Source organism: Loxodonta africana, chromosome 10 (genome assembly GCF_030014295.1).
Source record: "Loxodonta africana isolate mLoxAfr1 chromosome 10, mLoxAfr1.hap2, whole genome shotgun sequence".
NCBI lineage: Eukaryota > Metazoa > Chordata > Mammalia > Proboscidea > Elephantidae > Loxodonta > Loxodonta africana.
In genome coordinates, this window is record NC_087351.1 from 6,154,039 (window position 1) to 6,174,740 (window position 20,702).

Genomic DNA, 20,702 nt, shown 5'->3' on the forward strand with positions numbered 1-20,702 from the left:
AAACCAGAGACTCCATCAGCCTGAGACCAGAAGAACTAGATGGTGTCCGCTACTACCAATGACTGCCCTGACAGGGAACACAACAGAGAATCCCTGGTGGATCAGGAGAAAAGTGGGGTGCAGAACTCAAATTGTAGTAAAAAGACCAGACTTAATGGTTTGACTGAGACTCGAGGAACCCCAGAAGACATGGTTCCCATACTGTATGTTAACCCAGAACTAGAACCATTCCTGAAGCCAACTCTTCAAAGATTAGATTGGACTATAAGACATAATATGATTCTCGTGAAGAGTGTGCTTCTTAGTTCAAGTAGATTCATGAGACTAAATGGTCAGCTTCTGTCCAGATACAAGATGAGAAGGCAGAAAGGGATAGGAGATGGTTGACTGAACATGGGAAATCTGGTGTGTGCTATCACATTATAGGGATAGCAACTAGGGTCACATAACAATGTGTGTATAAATTTTTGTATGAGAAGCTAACTTGAGCTGTAAACTTTCACCTAAAGCACAATAAAAAAATAAAAAGACTGTCTTTTCCCCACTTAATGGACTTTGGTCCTTTGTCAAAGATCAGCTGGCCATAGGTAGATGGATTTATGTCTGGGTTCTCAGTTTTGTTCCGTTGGTCTATGTGTCTGTCCTTGTACCAGTATGAGGCTGTTTTGACTACCACAGGTGTATAGTAGGTTCTGATCAGGTAGTGTGAGGCTTCCTACTTTGTTCTTTTTCTTCAGTTATGCTTTCCTTGTCTGGGGTCTCTTTGTTTTTCATAGAAAGTTGGTAATTAGTTTTTTCATCTCTTTAAAGAATGCTGTTCATATTTGCATTACATTTGCAGATCGATTTGGGTAGAATGGACACTTTCACAATGTTGAGTCTTCCTGTTCATGAGCATGGTATGTTTTGCCACTTATGTAGGTCTCTTGATTTCGTGCAATAGCGTTTTGTTGTTTTCTTTGTATAGGTCTTTTATGTCCCTGGTTACATTTATTCCCAAGTATTTTATCTTTTTAGGACTATATGGTGTTGATTTGGTGATTTTCTTTTGGAAGTTCTCTTTGCTGGTGTAGAGGAATCCAACTAATTTTTCTATGTTCATCTTGTATCCTGCTACTCTGCTGAATTTTTCTGTTAGTTGCAGTAATTTTCTTGTGGAATCTTTGGGATTTTTTTATGTATAGGATCATGTCATCTGCAAATAGGGATAGTTTCACTTCTTCCTTTCCAATTTGAATGCCCTTTATTTCTTTTTCTTGCCTTATTTCTCTAGCTAGTACTTTCAGCACAGTGTTAAGTAAGAGTGGTGATAAGGGTATCCTGTTTTGTTCCCATTCTCAGGGGGATTGTTTTCAGCCTCTCTCTGTTGAGAATTATGTTGGCTGTTGGTTTTGTATAGATGCCCATTATGTTGAGGAATTTCCTTTCTATTCCTATTTTATTGAGAGTTTTCATCAGGAATGTATGTTGGACTACATCAAATGCCTTTTCTGAGTTGATTGAGACGATCATGTGATTCTTTTCTTTTTTTCTATTTATGTGGTGGATTGTGTTGATTCATTTTCTAATGTTGAATCACCCTTGCATAACTGGTATGAATCCCACTTGGTCGTGGTGTATTATTTATTATTTTTTTTTAATATGATGCTGAATTCTATTGGCTAGAATTTTGTTGAGAATTTTACATCTACATTCATGAGAGATTTAGGTCTGTAATTTTCTTTTTTTGTGGTATCTTTGCCTGGCTTTGGTATCAGGGTTATGCTGGGTTCATGGAATGAATTCAGGAGTTTTCCCTCCTTTTCTGTGCTCTGAAATAGATTGAGTAGTACTGATGTGAGCTCTTCTCTGAATGTTTGGTAGAATTCTCCAGTGAAGCCATTCAGGCCATGGCTTTTTTTTGTTGGGAATTTTTTTATTACCTCTTCAGTCTCTTCTCTTGTTATGGGTCTGTTCAGATTTTCTATCTTAGTTTGTGTTAGTTTGGGGAGGTAGTGTGTTTCTAGAAATTTGTGTGTTTCTTCTAGGTTCTCAAAGTTGTTGGAGTGCAATTTTCACAGTATCCTGTTATGATAGTTTTTATTTGAGCTGTGTCAGTTATAATGTCCTACATCTCATTTCTTATTTGGGTTATTTGCTTCGTCTCCTGTTTTTTTGTTTTTTTTTTTTTGTCAGTTTGCCCAATGTTCTGTCAATTTTTTTTTTTTTGGTCTTTCAAAGAACCAACTTTTGGTCTTGTTGATTATTTCTATCGTTTTTCTGCTTCTCTATTTCATTTATTTCTCCCTTCATCTTTATTATTTCTTTTTTTTCTAGTGCCTTCTTTTCTTCTAGGGCTTATTTTGCTGTTCTCTATTTTTTCGAGTTATAGAGCTAATGTTTTAATTTTGGCCCATTCATCTTTTTGATGTATGCATTTATTGTTATAAATTGGCCTCTGAGCACTGCCTTTGTTGTGTCCCAAAGGTTTTAGTATATGTTTTCATTCTCATTTGATTCTAGGAATTTTTTGATTCCCTTTATTGCTCAGTTGTTTTTAAGCAAGATGTTATTCAGTTTCCATATATTTGATTTTTTTCTTTGCTCTTCCTGTTACCGATTTCTACTTTTATGGTGGTGTGATCAGAGTGAATGATTTATATTATTTCAGTGTTTTGGATTTTATCGAGGCCTAAAATGTGGTCTGTTCTGGAGAATATTCTGTGTGTGTTGAAAAAGAATGTATACTTTGCTGCTGTTGGGTGAAGTGTTTTATATGTATCTATGAGTTCAGGTTGGTTGATTGTGGCTGACCTTTACATCTTCTGTATCTTTGTTGAGTTTCTTTCTAGATGGTCTATCCTTTACCAAGAGTGGTGTGTTGAAGCCTCTTATTATTATTGTGGAACTGTCTATTTCTCTTTTCAGTGCTGTTAAAGTTTGTTTTATGTATTTTGGAGCCCTGTCATTGGGTGCCTAGATATTTATTAAGGTTATGTCTTCTTGGTGGATTGTCCTTTTAATCATTATATAATGTCCTTCCCTATCTTTTATGGTGGATTTTGTTTTAAAGTCTATTTTATCTGAGATTAATATTGCCACTCCTGCTCTTTTTTGACTATTGTTCCTTGACGTATCTTTTCAGTCCTTTGATTTTTAGTATATTTGTATCTTTATGTCTGAAGTATATTGTATATTCCCTTTTCTTGTACCAGAAGGTTATCTGATTCTTTATTTTGGTCACTTGTTGGAGCCATCTTGTCCCGCTTTTTTATGTGTTTTGATATTGTCTGCTGTCTCCAAAACATTAAGGTATTCTTTTCTTTATTTATTGATTGTATATTCATTTGTTCTGTCCTGCTTTTTTTGTTTTATTTTGATATGTCAGGGTGGGTGAGTTGGGCATGTTTTGCTGCTTGCTTGTCTGTGGTCACGATAGCTCTCACCACCTTGTCTGAGTGTGCAGGGCAGCAGCAGGCAGGGTCAACTCGCTTTGCTGTACACTGGTTTTGGCAGGTTGGCTGAGGGAGGATTGGGCAGATGATGTCTGCATCTTGATGTTGGTCCAGTGGCAGGAGCATTGAAAACCCCTTGCCAAATGGGTGGGGTGTCAGATGGGGAGTGATATGGGCTTGTTTCCCACCATTCAGTAGCTGGTCATGTGGCTAGAGGGAAGGGGTGGTGCAGGCCTAGTATGGTGGTGGGCCAGAGCACCACGGACAGTGTGGCCGTAGGTACGGCAGGGGCTGATGGGAAGGAAAAGGTGTTATTTGGGGCTAGGTGGGAGGAACAAAGGAAGAAAGAAAAAAATGGTAGCGCAGCAGGGGCCACTGGGAAGGGGATGTGGCGTACAGAGCTAGGTGGGAGTGAGAAAGAAAAAAATACAGCAGCATGGCAGGGGCCTGTGAGTGAGGGCAGGGTGGGCCCAGGGCAGCAGCAGACCTATTTGCTGGTGGCTGTCTAGCTGCAGGAGTGTGTCAGGGACTGGCAGGAAGGGGGGAGGTGGTGTACAGGGCTAGGTGGGAGTAAGAAAAGAAAGGAAGAAAGAAAAAAGAAAAAAATAGTGATATGGTGAGGGCTGATGAGTGGGGGCGGAGTAGACATGGGGGCCAGTAAGGGGGAGGGGAGGTAACATACGGGGCTAGGTGGAAGGGAGAAAGAAAAAAAAAAAGAGAAGAAAACAGTGGTGCGGCGGAAGCCAGTGGGTGGCGGTATGACTGAGCTGGGGCAGTGGCAGGCTGGTGGCTCTCTAGCCACAATGCTACAATGGGGGTTGGCAGTAAGAGGGGGAGCTGGCATACAGGGTTAGGTGGAAGGGAGAAAGAAAAGGAAGAAAGAGAAAAAAGAAAGAAAGAATAATAATTTCAAAGAGAAAAAAAATGGTGACGTGGTGGGGCTGGTGAATGGGCGTGGGGCAGATCCAGGGGCCAGTGGGAAGGGAGAGGATGTGATGTTTAGGGTAGGTGGGAGGGAGAAAAAGAAAGAAAGAAAACAAAATGGCAATGTGGCAGGAGCCAACAGTTGGAGGTGGGTGGATCTGGGGCAGTAGTGGACCAGTGGCTCTCTAGCTATGGTGGTGAAGCAGGGCTCAGCAGGAAGAGGGGGAGGTGGTGTACAGGGCTAGGTGGGAGGGAGAAAGAAAAGGAAGAAAGAGGTAAAAAACAAAAAGTCGTGCAACAGGAGGGAGCAGGGTGGGCCTAAGAAAGGGGGCTTGTACTGTGGACCGTGGTGGTGAGGGCTGCTGGAATGGGGGGTTGTTCCTTCAACTTACCAAAAGAGTGAGGGGTGGGAAAGCATGTTTCTCTGGTTACCAGGTGTTCTGTCTCCTGTTGGGAGCTCCGTAAAGTTGCCTTCCTGTACTCCTTGTCCAGGGCGTTACTGGCTGTGTTCCAAGATTGCGACACTATGCATGTTAGTTGACAAGGGGCCTCCACTCTGTATCTCTCCTCATTCTCTGTTTTCACCAGTTTTTTCTTCCATTCCATGTTTGCCCTAGTTCTTTATCCCTTCATTTGATGCTTAGGGTTCCAGGACTGATGTTTGTGGTGTGTTTTACTTAGCTTTTCAGGTTTTTGCTGCAGAGGGACTACCTGGTGCATCTATCTAGGGCACCATGTTGGCTCCACCACCTCAGTGTTTCTTAAGCTAAAGGAACTGAAGGAAAAAATCAAGCCTCAAGTTGCAATGTTGAAGGATTCTGTATTGACTGATGCAGAAAGCATCAAAAGAAGAGAGAAGGAATATACAGAGTCACTGTACCAAGAAAAATTGGGTGATATTCAACCATTTTAGGAGGTAGCATATGATCAAGAACCGATGGTATTGAAGGAAGAAGTCCAAGCTGCACTGAAGGCATTGGTGAAAAAGAAGGCTCCAGGAATTGACAGAATACCAATGGAGATGTTTCAACAAGTGGATGCAATGCTGGAAATACTCACTTGTGTGTGTCAAGAAATTTGGAATGCAGATACCTGGACAACCAACTGGAAGAGATCCACATTTGTGCCCATTCCAAGAAAAGGTGATCCAACAGAATACAGAAATTATTGAACAATATCATTAATATCATATGCAAGTAAAATTTTGCTGAAGATAATTCAAACATGGTTGAAACAGTACATCAACAGGGATCTGCCAGAAATTCAGGCCGGATTCAAAAGAGGGTGTGGAATGAGAGAGATCATTTCTGATGTCAGATAGATTTCGGCTAAAAGCAGAGAATACCAGAAAGATGTTTATTTGTGTTTTATTGTCTGTGCAAAGACATTTGGCTGTGTGGATCATAACAAATTATGTATAACATTGTGAAGAATGGGAATACCAGTACACATAATTGTTCTTATGCAGAGCTTATACATAGACCAAGAGGCAGTCATTCGAACAGAACAGGGAAATACTGTGTAGTTTAAAATCAGGAAAGGTGTGCTTCAGGGTTGTGTCCTTTTACCATACGTATTCAATCTGTATGCTGAGCAAATAATCTGAGAAGCTGGACTGTATCAAGAAGAAGAGGGCATCAGGATTGGAGGAAGATTCATTAGCAACCTACATTATGTGGATGATATAACATTGCTTACTGAAAATGAAGAGGACTTGAAGGGCTTACTGATGAAAGTCAAAGACTACAGCCTTCATTATGGATTACACCTCAACATAAAGAAAACAAAAATTCTTACAACTGGACCAGTAAGCAATATCATGATAAATGGAGAAAAGATTGAAGTTGTCAAGGATTTTAGTTTACTTGTGTCCACAGTCAACTCCCATGGAAGCAGCAGTCAAGAAATCAAAGTATTGCACTGGGTAAATCTGCTGCAAAAGATATCTTTAAAAAGCAAAGATGTCACTTTGAGGACTATGGCGCGCTTGGCCCAAGCCACTGTGTTTTCAATTGCCTCATATGCATTTGAAAGCTGGACAATGAATAAGGAAAAATGAAGAAGAATTGATACCTTTGAATTATGATGTCGCCAAAGAGTAGTGAATATACCATGGACTGGCAGAAGAACAAACAAATCTGTCTTGGAAGAAGTACAGTCAGAATGCTCCTTAGAAGTGAGGATGATGACACTTCATCTCACATACTTTGGACATGTTATCAGGATGGACCAGTCCTAGGAGGACATCATGCTTGGTAAAGTAGAGGGTCAGTGAAAAAGGAAGACGCTCAATGAGATGGATTGACACAGTGGCTGCTACAATGGGCTCAAACATAGCAAGTGTGAAGATGGCACAGGACCCTGCAGTGTTCCTCTCTTTTGTATATAGGGTTGCTATGAGTCAGACCTGGCTTGACAGCACCTAACAACACAACAGCACTTCAGGTGTGATTAGATCATTCTTATTTATAAGGAGGAATTTCTGCTTAGAGTAAAAGAATTATCTTCAGTCGTTGATTTCTTTGCAGTGATCTCTTTAGCCACTTGACCATTTATGAAAGCAAGTTTATTTAAGACCTTGGCTGCTAACCAAAAGGTTGGCAGTTTGAATCCACCAGCCACTCCTTGGAAATCCTGTGGGGCAGTTCTACTCTGTTCTGTAGGGGCACTATGGCAACAGGTAATATAATTCATAAAGCCACTTAACCAAGCAAATGGAAAGTGTAATATGTTGCAAAGTGCAACAAACAAGCGAGGCACCCTGTGGATCCCTCCTTATCAAGTCGATTCGAAATCGTACCAACCCTATAGGACAGAGTAGAACTGCCTCATGGAGTTACCAAGGAAAGCCTGGTGAATCTGAATTGCCGACCTTTTGATTAGCAGCTGTAGCTCTTAACCACCAGGGTTTCCCCTCTCTCAGGAAATCCCAAAGACTGAGGCTGACAGATGACAAGGTGACATTTGACGGTAACAAACAGACCAAGGAATAAAGGAGCAGCAGACTGTAATCTTCTGACAGGACTTCTCCTATTTGGTGTGCCTCTTTGGTTTCCATAATATCAGTTACAAGAATCAAAGTTCTATTCACCATAATGAGAAATCCAATGTGAGGTTGGTCCTTCTTGGACCACGTCAAAGAGGTTGAATGACTGAAGCAGTAGAAGAACTGATGTTTTATCATAAGGCCATGGAATGTCACTACTCCAGGTTCAGCCTCCTAGTGGTCCTGTAGCACATATGGCCAAAACTATAAATGTGCTTGTTTAAACAAATAAGCAAAACTATCCTATCCTAAAATTCTTAGGACAGAACTATCTGGAATGTCATCAGGTGGTGAATATGACCTGATATCCATTCACTCAGTAACTCTTGGTTGATGTGCTCTTGTGTGCCAGGCATGTGCTAGGAGCAGGGACTGCAGATGAACAAGACAGGTACCATCTCTTGGGTGTGCCAGTTTGTACTATTTACCAGCACAGTCAGTTCCCTTCCCTCCCTGGCTGTCCTGCTGGATCTTCCACCTGTCTCTTGTTAGCTATTGAAGCAGCGGGTCAGCTGAAGGGCAGGAGGCTGGGAGGAGGCCAAGGACAGGGTGCTTTCCTTCAAAGGCTAGCGCTTCTCTTGCTTTTACAGGTCAAGCCTGGAAGTCAACTTTCGATCCCTATGTGGCTTCGAGCTTCCTCTCAATGCTAGACTCAAATGGGATTTTATTTATTTTTTAAAAGCAAAAACATAATACATTGATCACCACTCATCACTACAGGTCACGCCCATGAGAGAGGGGTACAGCCCCAGCAAGACACCTCGTTACTGAAGCACACGTGTCGAGTGGACCTCTTTGATGACCCCTGCTACATTAACACTCAGGCTTTTCAAAGTACTCTTGGCTCTGCTTGGCATCAAAGCTCAGCTCAGACGCTTGGGAGCCCGTGGCACCATGGAAGTAAGTAGATGCCCACTGTCTATAGTAGTTTCTGTGACAATTTATCACCAACAAGTTGGCTAAAGGAGCCCTGGTTGCACAATGGTTAAGTGCTCGCTTGGCAAAGGTCAAAGGTTCAAACCTACCAGGCACTGCAAAGAAAAGACCTGGCTATCCAAGTCTGAGTGGGAATCGATGGCACACAACAAGAGCAGATGGCTAAAGCCAGAGATTTATTCTGTCACAACTGTGGGGGCTAGAAGTTCAGCCTTGGCTGGTATCTTTCTGCCTCTGATCATCTTAGCTGAGTGAACAAATTCCTTTTCTTGATTCAGCCAGTTTAAGTTGAATTTTATTTGGTTACTTGCTGCCTTTAGCATCTTACTAACACTGTCTAATTTTTTATACATCGGTGGCTCTAATTAGCCTCCAGAAGCTTCGGGATTAGCCTCTTCTAGGTATGGGTCGCCTTGTTTGAAAGGGAACATGCTCCCTTTAACGGGATATAATTTTTGAAAACGTATTTAGTGTGTACCCCTAAAACCCACTGTCATCGAGTCAATTCCGACTCATAGCGACCCTATAGGACAGAGTAGAACTGCCCCATAGAGTTTCCAGGGAGCACGTGGTGGATTTGAACTGCTGACCCTTTGGTTAGCAGCCGCAGCACTTAACTACTACGCCACCAGGGTTTCCTTTAGTGTGCACAAAACATCAGGGTTTCCTTTAGTGTGTACAGTCAGGTGTTTAAAGAGTGACAGAAGTGATTACACCTAATTCTAAACCCTGCATATTCATCTTCCTTGGCTGCCATCACAGCTTCCCACAAGCTCGGTGGCTTGAAAGTCCAGGCTTTAGTCTCTCACAGTTCTGGAGGCTGGAAGTCTAACATCAAGATGTCGGCCAGGGTGGCTCCTTCTGGAGGCTCTGAGGGAAAATCCGTTCAGGGCTTACCTCCTAGCTTCTGGTGGCCACTGGCAGTCCCTGGCTTGCTGATGCATCACTCCAGCCTCTGTCTCCATCTCCACATCGCCTCCTCCTCTGTGTCTCTGTCTCCCGTCTCCCTCTCCTGTGTCTTGTAAGGACATAAGTCTTAGGATTTGGAGCCCATTCTAAGTCTCAAAATACGTAACTTAATTATATCTCAAAGACCCTATTTCCAAATTGGGTCACATTTACAGGTACTAAGGGTTTAAGACTTAGCTGTCTGCTTTGGGGACCACTATTTAAGCCACTTCACTGTCTCTCATTTTAAGGAAGGCTATTTCCTTGGCTTCATGTTCAGGGAGCTAGGATTCCTATTTACTCAAGTCCCTCACTCCCATTAATATAGAACAGAACTTTGTGAAGATGTTCTGGGTTTTTAGATTTTGGCACTTAGATTTTGAATAATCCTTTCAGATTCTTCAAATTTCCTGCCAGCTTTTGGGTTCTGCTGTGTGCTTTTGCTAAAGGAAGGGCTGTCTAAGCAGGAGATAATTTTGGACTTGTTCGTTTACATGAGAAACAGTTGTCACTATTTCTATTCTATTTAGTGGTGGCATTAATTTCATTCATTTAAAGAACTTCTGGTAAGTCATCTATACAGCACTCAAATAAGATGGCTTCTTTTCTTCAGCCATATACTTGGAGTAAGAGACAATAAGACAAACATCACTTTGTCAAATTGCTTCCAGAAATAAATGCATAAACAGGAACATAAATAAATAAAAGTAAAACAAGCCAAAAGCCCACAATTAGCTGAAAAATAAATAAAAATGCTTTTCGTAAAATGTTGAAGGTCATTGAGTCGGGAGATTGGCTCGGCGACACGTCTGGTTTGCCCAAGGACGGAGAGCCAGCCAGCGAGCAGCTGTCTCACCAGCTTGAAGTCTCACTCTCTTGGCCTGCCGGGAGTAACCTTCCAGCCAAGCATGGCTGCAATGCCAGGAAAAAATTTAAAAGGAGAGTTCGCTGACCCTCAGCTTCACCAAAACCGGTTGAACCAGTTGCCGTTGAGTCGCTTTCAATTCATGGCGACCCGTGTGAGTCAGAATAGAACTGTGCTCCAAAATGGCTGATTTTTCAGACATAGATCACCAGGCCTTTCTTCTGAGGCACCTCAGGGTGGACTCGAGTCTTCAACCTTTTGGTTAACAGCCAAGTGCATTAATCCTTTGCATCTCCCTTAACTCTCTTGTAAAAACATGTGGATGTGGTATCTTACCTCTTCTAACTTCACAAGAGGGAAGGAGAATCAAGATCAGCAGCCCTAGGCTGATCCCTATGAAGCAGAAGTCAGACATACCTCCTTTTTCCACCGTCTTTACCAATTCTGACATCAACTGTCCCCCCCCATGGCACTTTCTACTTTTCTTCTGGGTTCGAGAATTCATTGCAATGGCCACACAGAACTCACAAACAATACTCACAGTTATAGGGTTTATTAGGGAAGCAACTGATGACAATTCAGGCTCCAGAATGCTCAGGATACAGTTCTTCTATCAGGACAGCCTCTTCCCACCCAAGCTTACAGGCATTCCTCCCTCTGGCTTGGCCTCTACCCTGCTCAGGCAAGTGTTACAAAGCTCTTTTAACTCTGCCAGTAAGTGCCCAGAGGCACCCCACTCCACCAGTAAACCTCAGCCCAAAGGCATTCAGCTTTCTTGCTCAGTGGGCCGGGAATCCCCCTGCGCCACCTCCTGCTCATCTCTCCTGCTAGTCTCTTCTGCCAGTCTCTCCTGCCACCATTTCTCTGCCACCACTTCCTACTTCTTCAGTGTAATGGCTTTCTCTCTCTGGTTCCAGGGGCTTCTCAGCACGGGGACCCCGGGTCCAAAGGACACGTACCGCTTTTGGCCCTTCTTCCTTGGTGGTGGTGGGGCTCTCTCTTTCATGCCTCTGAGATGGTTCATTTCACGCCCAGCGGGATGGCAAAACTGACCAGTCCCCTTGACAGGCCGCAATTACCCTATTTTCACAGTCCTACCCAGTCACTTCGGTGGGAGTTACAAGACCACAGCGAGAAAGGCCATCCATTGCACCGCACTCTAGACTAAGAAACAAAGGTTCACATTGCCAGCTGGGTGGCAAGCAGTCCATCTTTTCTCCAACTTTCTAAGAGCACTCTTGGCACCCAGCTAACCAGGTTGGGTTCTTTGGCTGTAGACATTGAGATGGGGTTTGGCATGCAGGGCCTTTGGGGATCAATATCAGAAAGTGGGGGGAGGAAGCAGGATGGGGCAGAGAGGCAAAGGTTGAAGTATGATGCAGGCCTGACAGAGTCTCGACCAACCACATATAGAGAGCAGCCCTGGCCTGTCACGGTTGTCCCACATTGGGCCCAGATGGCTAGGCTTCTATACCAAAACCAAACCCACTGCCACCAAGTCAATTCCAACCCATAGCAAGCCTATAAGACAGAGTAGAACAGCCCCATAGGGTTTCCAAGGCTGTAATCTTTATGGAAGATTTATGCCACTTCTTTCTTCCGTGGAGCCATGGGTGGGTTCAAACTACTGACTTTTTGGTTAACAGCTGAGCACTTTAACCACTGTGCCACCAGAGCTCCTTGGGCTTTATAACCACAATGATATCAGTCTTTGAACGTCGGCTGCACTAGGAAAGGCAGTCAAGCCCTTGGGCACAACAGCTTTCTGCAGCTGAGGTAAACCCTGAAGGGGTGGTCACATGGAGGCTGGCTGCTGACACCTGGGGCATCTGGCCTTTCCTGGAAGGTGGATCTGGGAGACATATCTGTGTGCCACTGTGAAGGCATCCTGGGCAGTCGAGGATAAGGTATGAAAGAATTCATATTTCTGCAGCAGACTTACTCAACTGCTCAACGTAAAGTGTCCTGTGAGGAGGGTAAGGTAATACATGTTAGAGAGACAACTTTCTGAAAACAAGTTTCTTGACCCTGGTTTTAAAGTGATTTGCCAAAGCACACACTTGATAGCTTCCATTTCATGGACTTTTCAGAGTGATAACGTATTGTCAGAGAAATTATTCAGTGGGTGTCCCAAATGAGGTACTCTGATGTATTCCTTGATTAGCAACTCCAGTGTCTTTTCTTTCTTTTTTTTTTTTTAATTTTATTTTTTTGTTGTGCTTTAAGTGAAAGTTCACAGCTCAAGTTAGTTTCTCTTGCAAAAATTTATACACACATTGTTATTTGACCCTAGTTGCTCTCCTTGTAATGTGACGGCACACTCCTCCTTTCCACTCCCAATTCCCAGTGTCCAGCTCCTGTCGCTTTCTGCCTGCTCATCTCACCTCCAGACAGGAGCTGCCCATTTAGTCTCATGTATCTACTTGAACTAAGAAGCACACTCTTCACAAGAATCATTTTATGTCTTATAGTCCAGTCTAATCTTTGTCTGAAGAGTTGGCTTCATGAATGGTTTTAGTTCTGGGTTGACAGAGAGTCCAGGGGCCATGTCTTCCAGGGTTCCTCCAGTCTCAATCAGACCATTAAGTCTGATCTTTTTATGTGAATTTGAGTTCTCTGCCCCAATTTTCTCCTGCTTCATCAGGGCTTCTCTGTTGTGTTCCCCATCAGGGCGATCATTGGTAGTAGCCAGGCACCATCTAGTTCTTCTGGTCTCAGGCTGTTGGAGTCTCTGGTTTATGTGGCCCTTTCTGTCTCTTGGGCTCCCATTTTCCTTGTGTCTTTGGTATTCTTCATTCTCCTTTGCTCCAGTGGGTTGGGACCAATCGATGCATCTTAGATGTCCACTCAAAAGCTTTTAAGACCTCAGATGCCACTCACCAAAGTGGGATGCAGAACATTCTCTTAATAAACTTTGTGTCATGGATTGAATTATGTCCCCCCAAAAATATGTGTATCAACTTGGTTAGGCCATGATTCCCAGTATTCCGTGGTAGTCCTCCATTTTGTGATTGTAATTTTGTGTTAAAGAGGATTAGGGTGGGTTTGTAACACCCTTACCAGGTCACATCCCTGATCCAATGTAAAGGGAATTTCCCTTGGGAGTGGCCTACACCACCTTTTATCTCTGAAGAAATAAAAGGAAAGGGAAGGAAGCAGAGAGTTGGGGACCTTCTACCACCAAGAAAGCAGTGCTCAGAGCAGAGCGCGTCCTTTGGACCTGGGGTCCCTGTGCGGAGAAGCTCCTAGTCTGAGGGGAGATTGATGAGAAGGCTGACAGAGAGAGAGCCTTCCGCTGGAGCTGACACCCTGAATTTGGACTTTTAGCTTACTTACTGTGAAGAAATAAATTTCTCTTTGTGAAAGCCATCCACTTGTGGTATTTCTGTTATAGCAGCACTAGATGACTAACACATTATACCATTTGACCTAGATGTCCCCTGAAACCATAGCAACCAGACCCCTGTCCCTGCTACTCTGTCCCTCAAAGTGTTTGGTTGTATTCAGGAAACTTCTTAGCTTTTGGTTTAGTCCAGTTGTGCTGACTTCCCCCGTATTCTGTGTTGTCCTTCCCTTCAGCTAAGATAATTCTTATCTACTATCTAATTAGCAAATATCCCTCTCCCTCCCTCCCCACCTCGTAACCATCAAAGAATGTTTTCTTCTTTGTTTAAACCTTTTCTTGAGTTCTTATAATAGTGGTGTCACAATATTTGTCCTTTTGCAACTGACTAATTTCACTCAGTGTCGTGGATTGAATCGTGACCCCCCCCAAAATATCTGTCAACTTGGTCATGATTCCCTTATATGATTGATTGTCTACCATTTTATCTTCTGATGTGATTTCCCTATGTGTTGTAAATCCTATGATTAAGATGAAAATTAGATGGATTAGTAGCATATTACAAGATTAGATGGTATCTTAAGCCAATCTCTTTGAGATATAAAAGAGAGAAGTGAGCAGAGAGACAGGGGACCTCATAATACCAAGAAAGCAGCCGTGGGAGCAGAGCGCGTCCTTTGGACCTGAGGTTCCTTTGCTGAGATGCTCCCAGACCAAGGGGAGACTGATGACAAGAACCTTCCTCCAGAGCTAACAGAGAGAGAAAGCCATCACCTGTAGCTGACACCCTGAATTTGGACTTGTAACCCACTAGACAATGAGGGAATAAATTTCTCTTTGTTAAAGCCATCCACTTGTGGTATTTCTGTTATAGCAGCACTAGATGACTAAGACACTCGGCATAATGGCTTCTAGATTCATCCATGTTATGAGATGTTTCACGGATTCTTTGTTATTCTTTATTCTGGTGTAGTGTTCCATTGTATGAATATACCATAATTTGTTAATCCATTCGTCCATTGATGGGCACCTAGGTTGTTTCCATTTTTTTCTATTGTGAACAGTGCTGCAGTGAACATGGGTGTGCATGTACCTATTCGTGTGACAGCTCTTATTTCTCTAGGATATATTCTAAGGAGTGGGATAGCTAGATCATATGGTAGTTCTATTCCTAGCTTTTTAAGGAAGCACCAAATTGATTTCCCAAGTGGTTGTACCATTTTACATTTGCACCAGCAGTGTATAAGTGTTTCAGCCTCTCCGCAACCTCTCCAACATTTATTATTTTGTGTTTTTTGGATTAATTGGGGAATTAACGGACTTTGGGCCTTTGTCAAATACGAGCTTGTCGTAGGTGGATGAATTTACGTCTGGATTCTCAATTGTGTTCCATTGGTCTGTGTATCTGTTCTTGTATCAGTACCAGGCTGTTTTGACAACTGTGGTGGTGTAATAGGTTCTAAAATCAGGTAGAGTGAGACCTCCCACTTTTTTCTTCTTCTTTTTCAGTTATGCTTTATTTATCCGGGGCCTCTCCAGTTTCTTTATAATCAAGTCTTCAGTGTTAAAAAAAAAAAAAAAAAAAAAAACCTTTATAACTCAAGCAAAGAAACTTCGCCTTTTTCACAGACAATTCAATAATATGAAAAGATAAGATTAATTCATAACAACAAATTTGTACTATCAGTTAAAAGTCAATAATAAGGCCTGGTCTAGCCAAAATCATGATGTCAAAATGTTTTCACCAACTCTAGTCTTCTCTTTTTTTTACCCTTTCTCTGTCTCCCTGCCTTGGTGGCAACATGTTTAATAATTTAGGCTCCCTGTACCTGCTCACTTCTCAGTGGTGTCACTAGGAGGCTTCAAGGGGTGCAAACCATACCGGGTGACACTGTCAGAGGGGGTGACACCAAAATGACTGTATATAGAATTTTTTGTGCAGTGTTTCAGCAGAAATTTATTATTTTTTATAAAAATATCCTTGTAGTTAGTTATAACAACAAAAAACCTTCCCTGTGTTCAACTTACATGTATCAATACAGCTACAAGGCTAAAAAGTCTATGCCGATTTACTTTTTGAACCTTCTAATGTGCTCTGGTCAGAGCTGTGATTATCACCCAATTACAATGACACTTCAAATCACGGGGTTTTGTCTGCATGCGCTGCAAGCAGACGCTGCTCTTTTCATTGCTGCTCGTGTTTTTATAGTCACTGATTTTGTCAAAATTTCTGGTGTTTTAGCTACAATATTGTGGTAGTTAGCACCAGTCAGGGGGTGATACCATGAGTTCCCATACTGGGTGACACCAAGCCTAGTGACACCACTGTTCACTCTTTATTTTCCATAGGAGCCTTGGTGGCGCAGTGGTTAAGTGCTTGGCTGCTAACTGAAAGGTTGGTGGTTTGAATCTGTCCAGCAGCTCCACAGGAGAAAGACATGGTGATCTGCTCCCTGAAATGTTACAGCCTAGAAAACGCTGTGAGGCAGCTCTACTGTCACAAGGGGCTGTAATCTACTTGACAGCACCCAACAACAACAACCGTCTCACTCTTTAGTTTCTCTTGGGATTCAAAGTATCATAACCTTCCTGGGCCTCTTGCTGTCCCCTTGAGGCTGATTTCAGCCTGCCATTGTTCCCACCCCCCTCCACCCCCAAACTTAAATCCAACTCCAGAAGCACTGGTAAAAAATGTTAATTTAAGGAAATTTAGTAAAGATACGGAAGAGGGGTAACTTTACACATGCTTCTCTGCAAAATGTTCTAAATACCCCTTTGACCTTTATTCATCTCAATGTTCCTGCCTATTTCCTTCCTTCCTTCTCTCAAAATCCCTCTGTAGCCTCTTTAGGCACACTTATCCTCCCTTACCAGACAAACTCTTACTGGTCTGTTCAGTAAAACAAGACAAAGCAAAACAAATCCAAGGACACTTGCCTTCTAGCTCTCAAGCTTGCCCTCAGGGTTCCTCAGTTTACCCTGCCTACAAAGGAAAAGTTCTGACATGCTCTCTGTACTCACCAAACACCCAAAACAAAAAACCACACCCATTGCTATCCAGTGGATTCTGACTCAGAGTGACCCCAAACGACAGAGTAGAACTGCCCCATAGAGTTTCCAAGGAGTGCCTGGTGGATTCAAACTGCAGACCTTTTGGTTAGCAGCCGTAGCTCTTAACAACTACGCCACCAGGGTTTCATTAGTTCTGGTACCATCTAAAGGAGCCCTGGTTACTAGCTAATTTTGTATTGGTTTATTATTAGCTCATTTCTAAGTTGTGATACAGAACCAAAAAAATACTGTGGTGTAAGAAAGGACTGAAATTTATTTCTTTTGCCTAATAAACTGGTGGTGTAGTGGTTAAGTGCTATGGCTGCTAACCAAAGGGTCGGCAGTTTGAATCCGCCAGGTGCTCCCTGGAAACTCTATGGGATAGTTCTACTCTGTCCTATAGGGTTGCTATGAGTCAGAATCGACTCGACGGCACCGGGTTTGGTTTGGTCTGGGTTTGCCTAATAAACTAGAGGTTGGTGGTCCAGGACTGATAGGTCTACTTTGCCATTCTCGACATGAGGCTTCCATTTCTGGCCCAAGGTGGCGGATCAGGCTCTCACCATCACATCTGTATTCAGCTGATGGGAAGAGAAGGAGGACAGGTGAGTGCACATGCATGCCTCTAAAGCGATGACAGTGAAGGAATGACACTTCTGTCCTACTATTGGAGGCCTTGGACATGTGAACACATCTAGTATCATGGAAGGCGAGAAAGGCTGCTCTAGCTGTGTGCCCAGCTAAAGTTTACAGCTGTGTAATGCAATAAGAGAGAGACAAGTTACTGGTAGACCACTCACTCTCTCTACTACTTGTATACCTTTCTGCCACTCGGATATCCATGAGAATTTCTTTTCTTAGTCATCTGGCTAACCAGACTTTAGGGTGTATTTTTAATTCTATGAACTATTTTTAGTTTGAAAGTAATACAAATGTTGTTTCAAATAAGAAAATATCCTTGATTTTAGAGATGCATATTGAAATATGTATGGACATCATGACAAGATCTTTGGCGTTTGCTTTAAAATTATTTATTAAAAAAAAAAAAAGGTGTTATCTACGTACCTGGGGGAAATATCTATGATACATTGTTAAGAAAAAAATGTAAGCTGTACACCAAAAAAAAAAAAAAGTAGTGTAAGTATGGAAAGAATCTAAATAGTAAAAATGGTATAAAATGAGAAGAAAAAAAAAGTTCCTTCCCATGCGCTCATCTCCTGTCCAGCTCCCTAGATGGTACAAGTTTCTTCTGATTCCTTCCAGAATTTTAATGTATAGATAATTGTTTTTCTATCACCTTTTAAAAATAAATGGAAGCATGTGATAACCCCCTGCTAGACCTGATTCTTCGGGTGCTTCTACACTTGCTCTTCTGTTTTAGAAATCTCGTCATATTAGTGCATAAACAGGAACATAAATAAATAAAAGTAAAATAAGCCAAAAGCCCACAATCAGCTGAAAAATAAAGAAAAACTGCTTTTCATAAAATGTTGAAGCTTGTTGGGTTCAGAGATTGGCCTGGTGACAAATTTGATTTGTTCCGAAGATGGAGAACCAGTCATTTAAATTGCTCCATTTTCTTTATTTTCAGTTTCCGCATAGAATACTATTGTATGGCTGCATCATAATGTACATAGCTGACCCCTTATCCATGTTACATCGCAATTTATTCCATTTATTTGCTGATACAGTCAGCCCTCCGTATTCCCAGGTTCCGCATCTGCAGATTGAACCAACTGCAGGATGGAAAGTATTTTGAAAAGAAAAACAGGGGCATTCCAAAAAGCAAAAGTTGGGTTTGCCGCACACAGAGCACGAGGCTGCGTGGACACAAACGAACTGCCGTGCCGGCATCCCCTGGTGCAGCCTCCCGCCGTTCCACAGATCCTCAGTCCCTCGCCAGCTCTCATCGTTCATTCGCTGCTTGCGTTGTGTGCACCATACAATGGTTGTGTCCGTACTGAACATGTACAGACTTTTTTCTTGTCATTAATCCCTAATCAATGCCGTATAACAACATTTACATTGTATTAGGTATTATAAGTAATTTAGAGATGAAATAAAGTATACGGGAGGGTGTGCGTAGGTTATGTGCCAGTACTACACCATTTTATGTAAGGGACTTGAGGATCCTGGAGCCAATCCCCACAGATGCTGAGGGACAACTTATAATCAGTATTATAATAAACATCCTTTTACATGTGCTTTTTTAAAAATTGAGTTAATCAATATGCTGACTTCACAGTTCACTTTGGTACCTTTAAATGCCTCGTCTTTCCTTCCTCATTGGTATTATTTGCAATTGTCTAATCCAAATTTTGCATGTTACAATTTTTTCTCTTCCTTAAGACATAGTCCCCCATTTAGAGAGTTTGCTGATAGGATGGATATAGGATGATACGTATCCATCCTACGCTTTCCTGAAGTTCTGATTGTGAACAATGTATCGTAATATATGCTAATAGGAACTTTAAGATGACATGATTCCTGTCTTTTCTAGGTCTTATCACTTTTACAGTGGCCTCAATTAAATCAAGAGTGGCCTTTCTTGTTGCTTCCTTTACCTTCATTACTTCTGAGAAAATATCATTAAACCAGGTCAACAATTTATTTAATATTATATATAAAAACAGTAGATTCTGACCATCTTTCTCTAAATCAACTTTCCATTAAAAAAAGGGCCAACGTAATAGATAATGCACCTCAAAGTTAACAGTAGTTTCATTTGGTAATGAGACCATAGGTGATTAATTTTCTTTCCTTTATTTTTCTTTGGTTCCCAGATTTTGAAAAATTTGCATGTATAACTTTTAAAATAAGAAAACTATCTATCTTTCAGCAGAGTTAGATTTTCAGAAAATGCTTGGATGACTGAAAGCTCCCAGCGCAGTGTGTCTTGCCTTGTGCCAGTAATTTGGGGAACTGTGTTAGGAAAACATTGTCCATATGCTCTGGCTGGCTGACGATCTCTTGCCTCATTTCAAGATGATATAATGTCTGTTTTTCCTTTGTTTTGTCCTCATCCAAAAGCTCTTCACTATAATCTCAGAATAAACCAAGAGCTATCATGATCTAAGACGTGTACACCCACACACACGTATCCCCCAGTGCTGTCCCCCTTCACACACACACCTACCCATACACACGTATCCCCCCCAGCACTGTCCCGCTCTCTTTCTCACACACGTATGCCCCCCAGTGCTGTCCCCCCACACACTCACACGTATCCGCCCCAGCACTGTCCCCCTCTCTCACACACACGTATCCCCCCAGCGCTGTCCCCCCACATACACACACGTATCCCCCCCTCCAGCACTGTCCCCCTATCTCTCACACACACACTGACACGTGGAGAACTGCACTTAGGAAGTTCTCTATTGTGCCTGAAATCTCGCAGCACTGAGGCCAAACCTGGACACGGCTCCTCCAGTTTTTGCTGGCATCAGTAGAAAGACCTGATTTTAGAAAATTTCCAGCAATTAGCAGAGGCCACAGATATTTTTTCACAGATGTATTTGTGAATGCTGTGTCATAAATGTGGTATGCAGAGAGGAGTTTTACGCTGGGACAGAACTCTAACACATTAATGGGAGAGTCGGGTGATGGGCTCCAGGGCCTTGGTCGCCTCCACCCGTGAGTTCCTGGGATGGCCATGTGTAAGTCGTAAAGCCCAACCAAAAGGATATCTCATTTCTGAAAAGACCCTTGCGTGAGGACATGGGACCACTTCTTTGTATTTAAAAAGATGAAAACTGGTTTCTGTGGTTCTTTTCCTGGTAAATTTGCCATATTAAACATAGAGCATAAGTTACAAAACTCAGAGGCAAGAGAATTGTTCATTTGTGAAAAGACCCTTGCGTAAGGATGTGTGAACTCTCCTTTGCATTTAAAAAGACGTAAGTTGGTTTCTGTAGCTGTTTTTGTGATACCTTTGCCATAGTAAGCACACAACTCTTACCTGGCTTCATGTGCAAGAATTTTATTTATTCTGGACGTGCTATGTGTCTGATAAAAAGCAAAACCAAACCCTTTGCTGTGGTGTGAATTCTGACTCTCATTGATCCTAGAGGACAGAGTAGAACTGCTCCATAGGGTTTCCCAGGAGCGGCTGGTGAATTTGAACTGCCGACCTTTTGGTTGGCAGCCCAGCTCTAA

General features: G+C 42.4%; 1 protein-coding gene across 1 annotated transcript in view; it reads left to right on the forward strand.

Moving 5' to 3' along the window:
• The window catches only part of SHC4 (SHC adaptor protein 4), a 247,411-nt gene that overhangs the window by 218,557 nt on the left and 8,152 nt on the right, over window positions 1–20,702 (forward strand). The window contains exon 10 of the mRNA XM_003420135.3: window positions 8,125–8,304. Within this exon, the coding sequence (XP_003420183.1) occupies window positions 8,125–8,304 (180 nt within the window). The remainder of the gene's footprint in view (window positions 1–8,124; window positions 8,305–20,702) is intronic.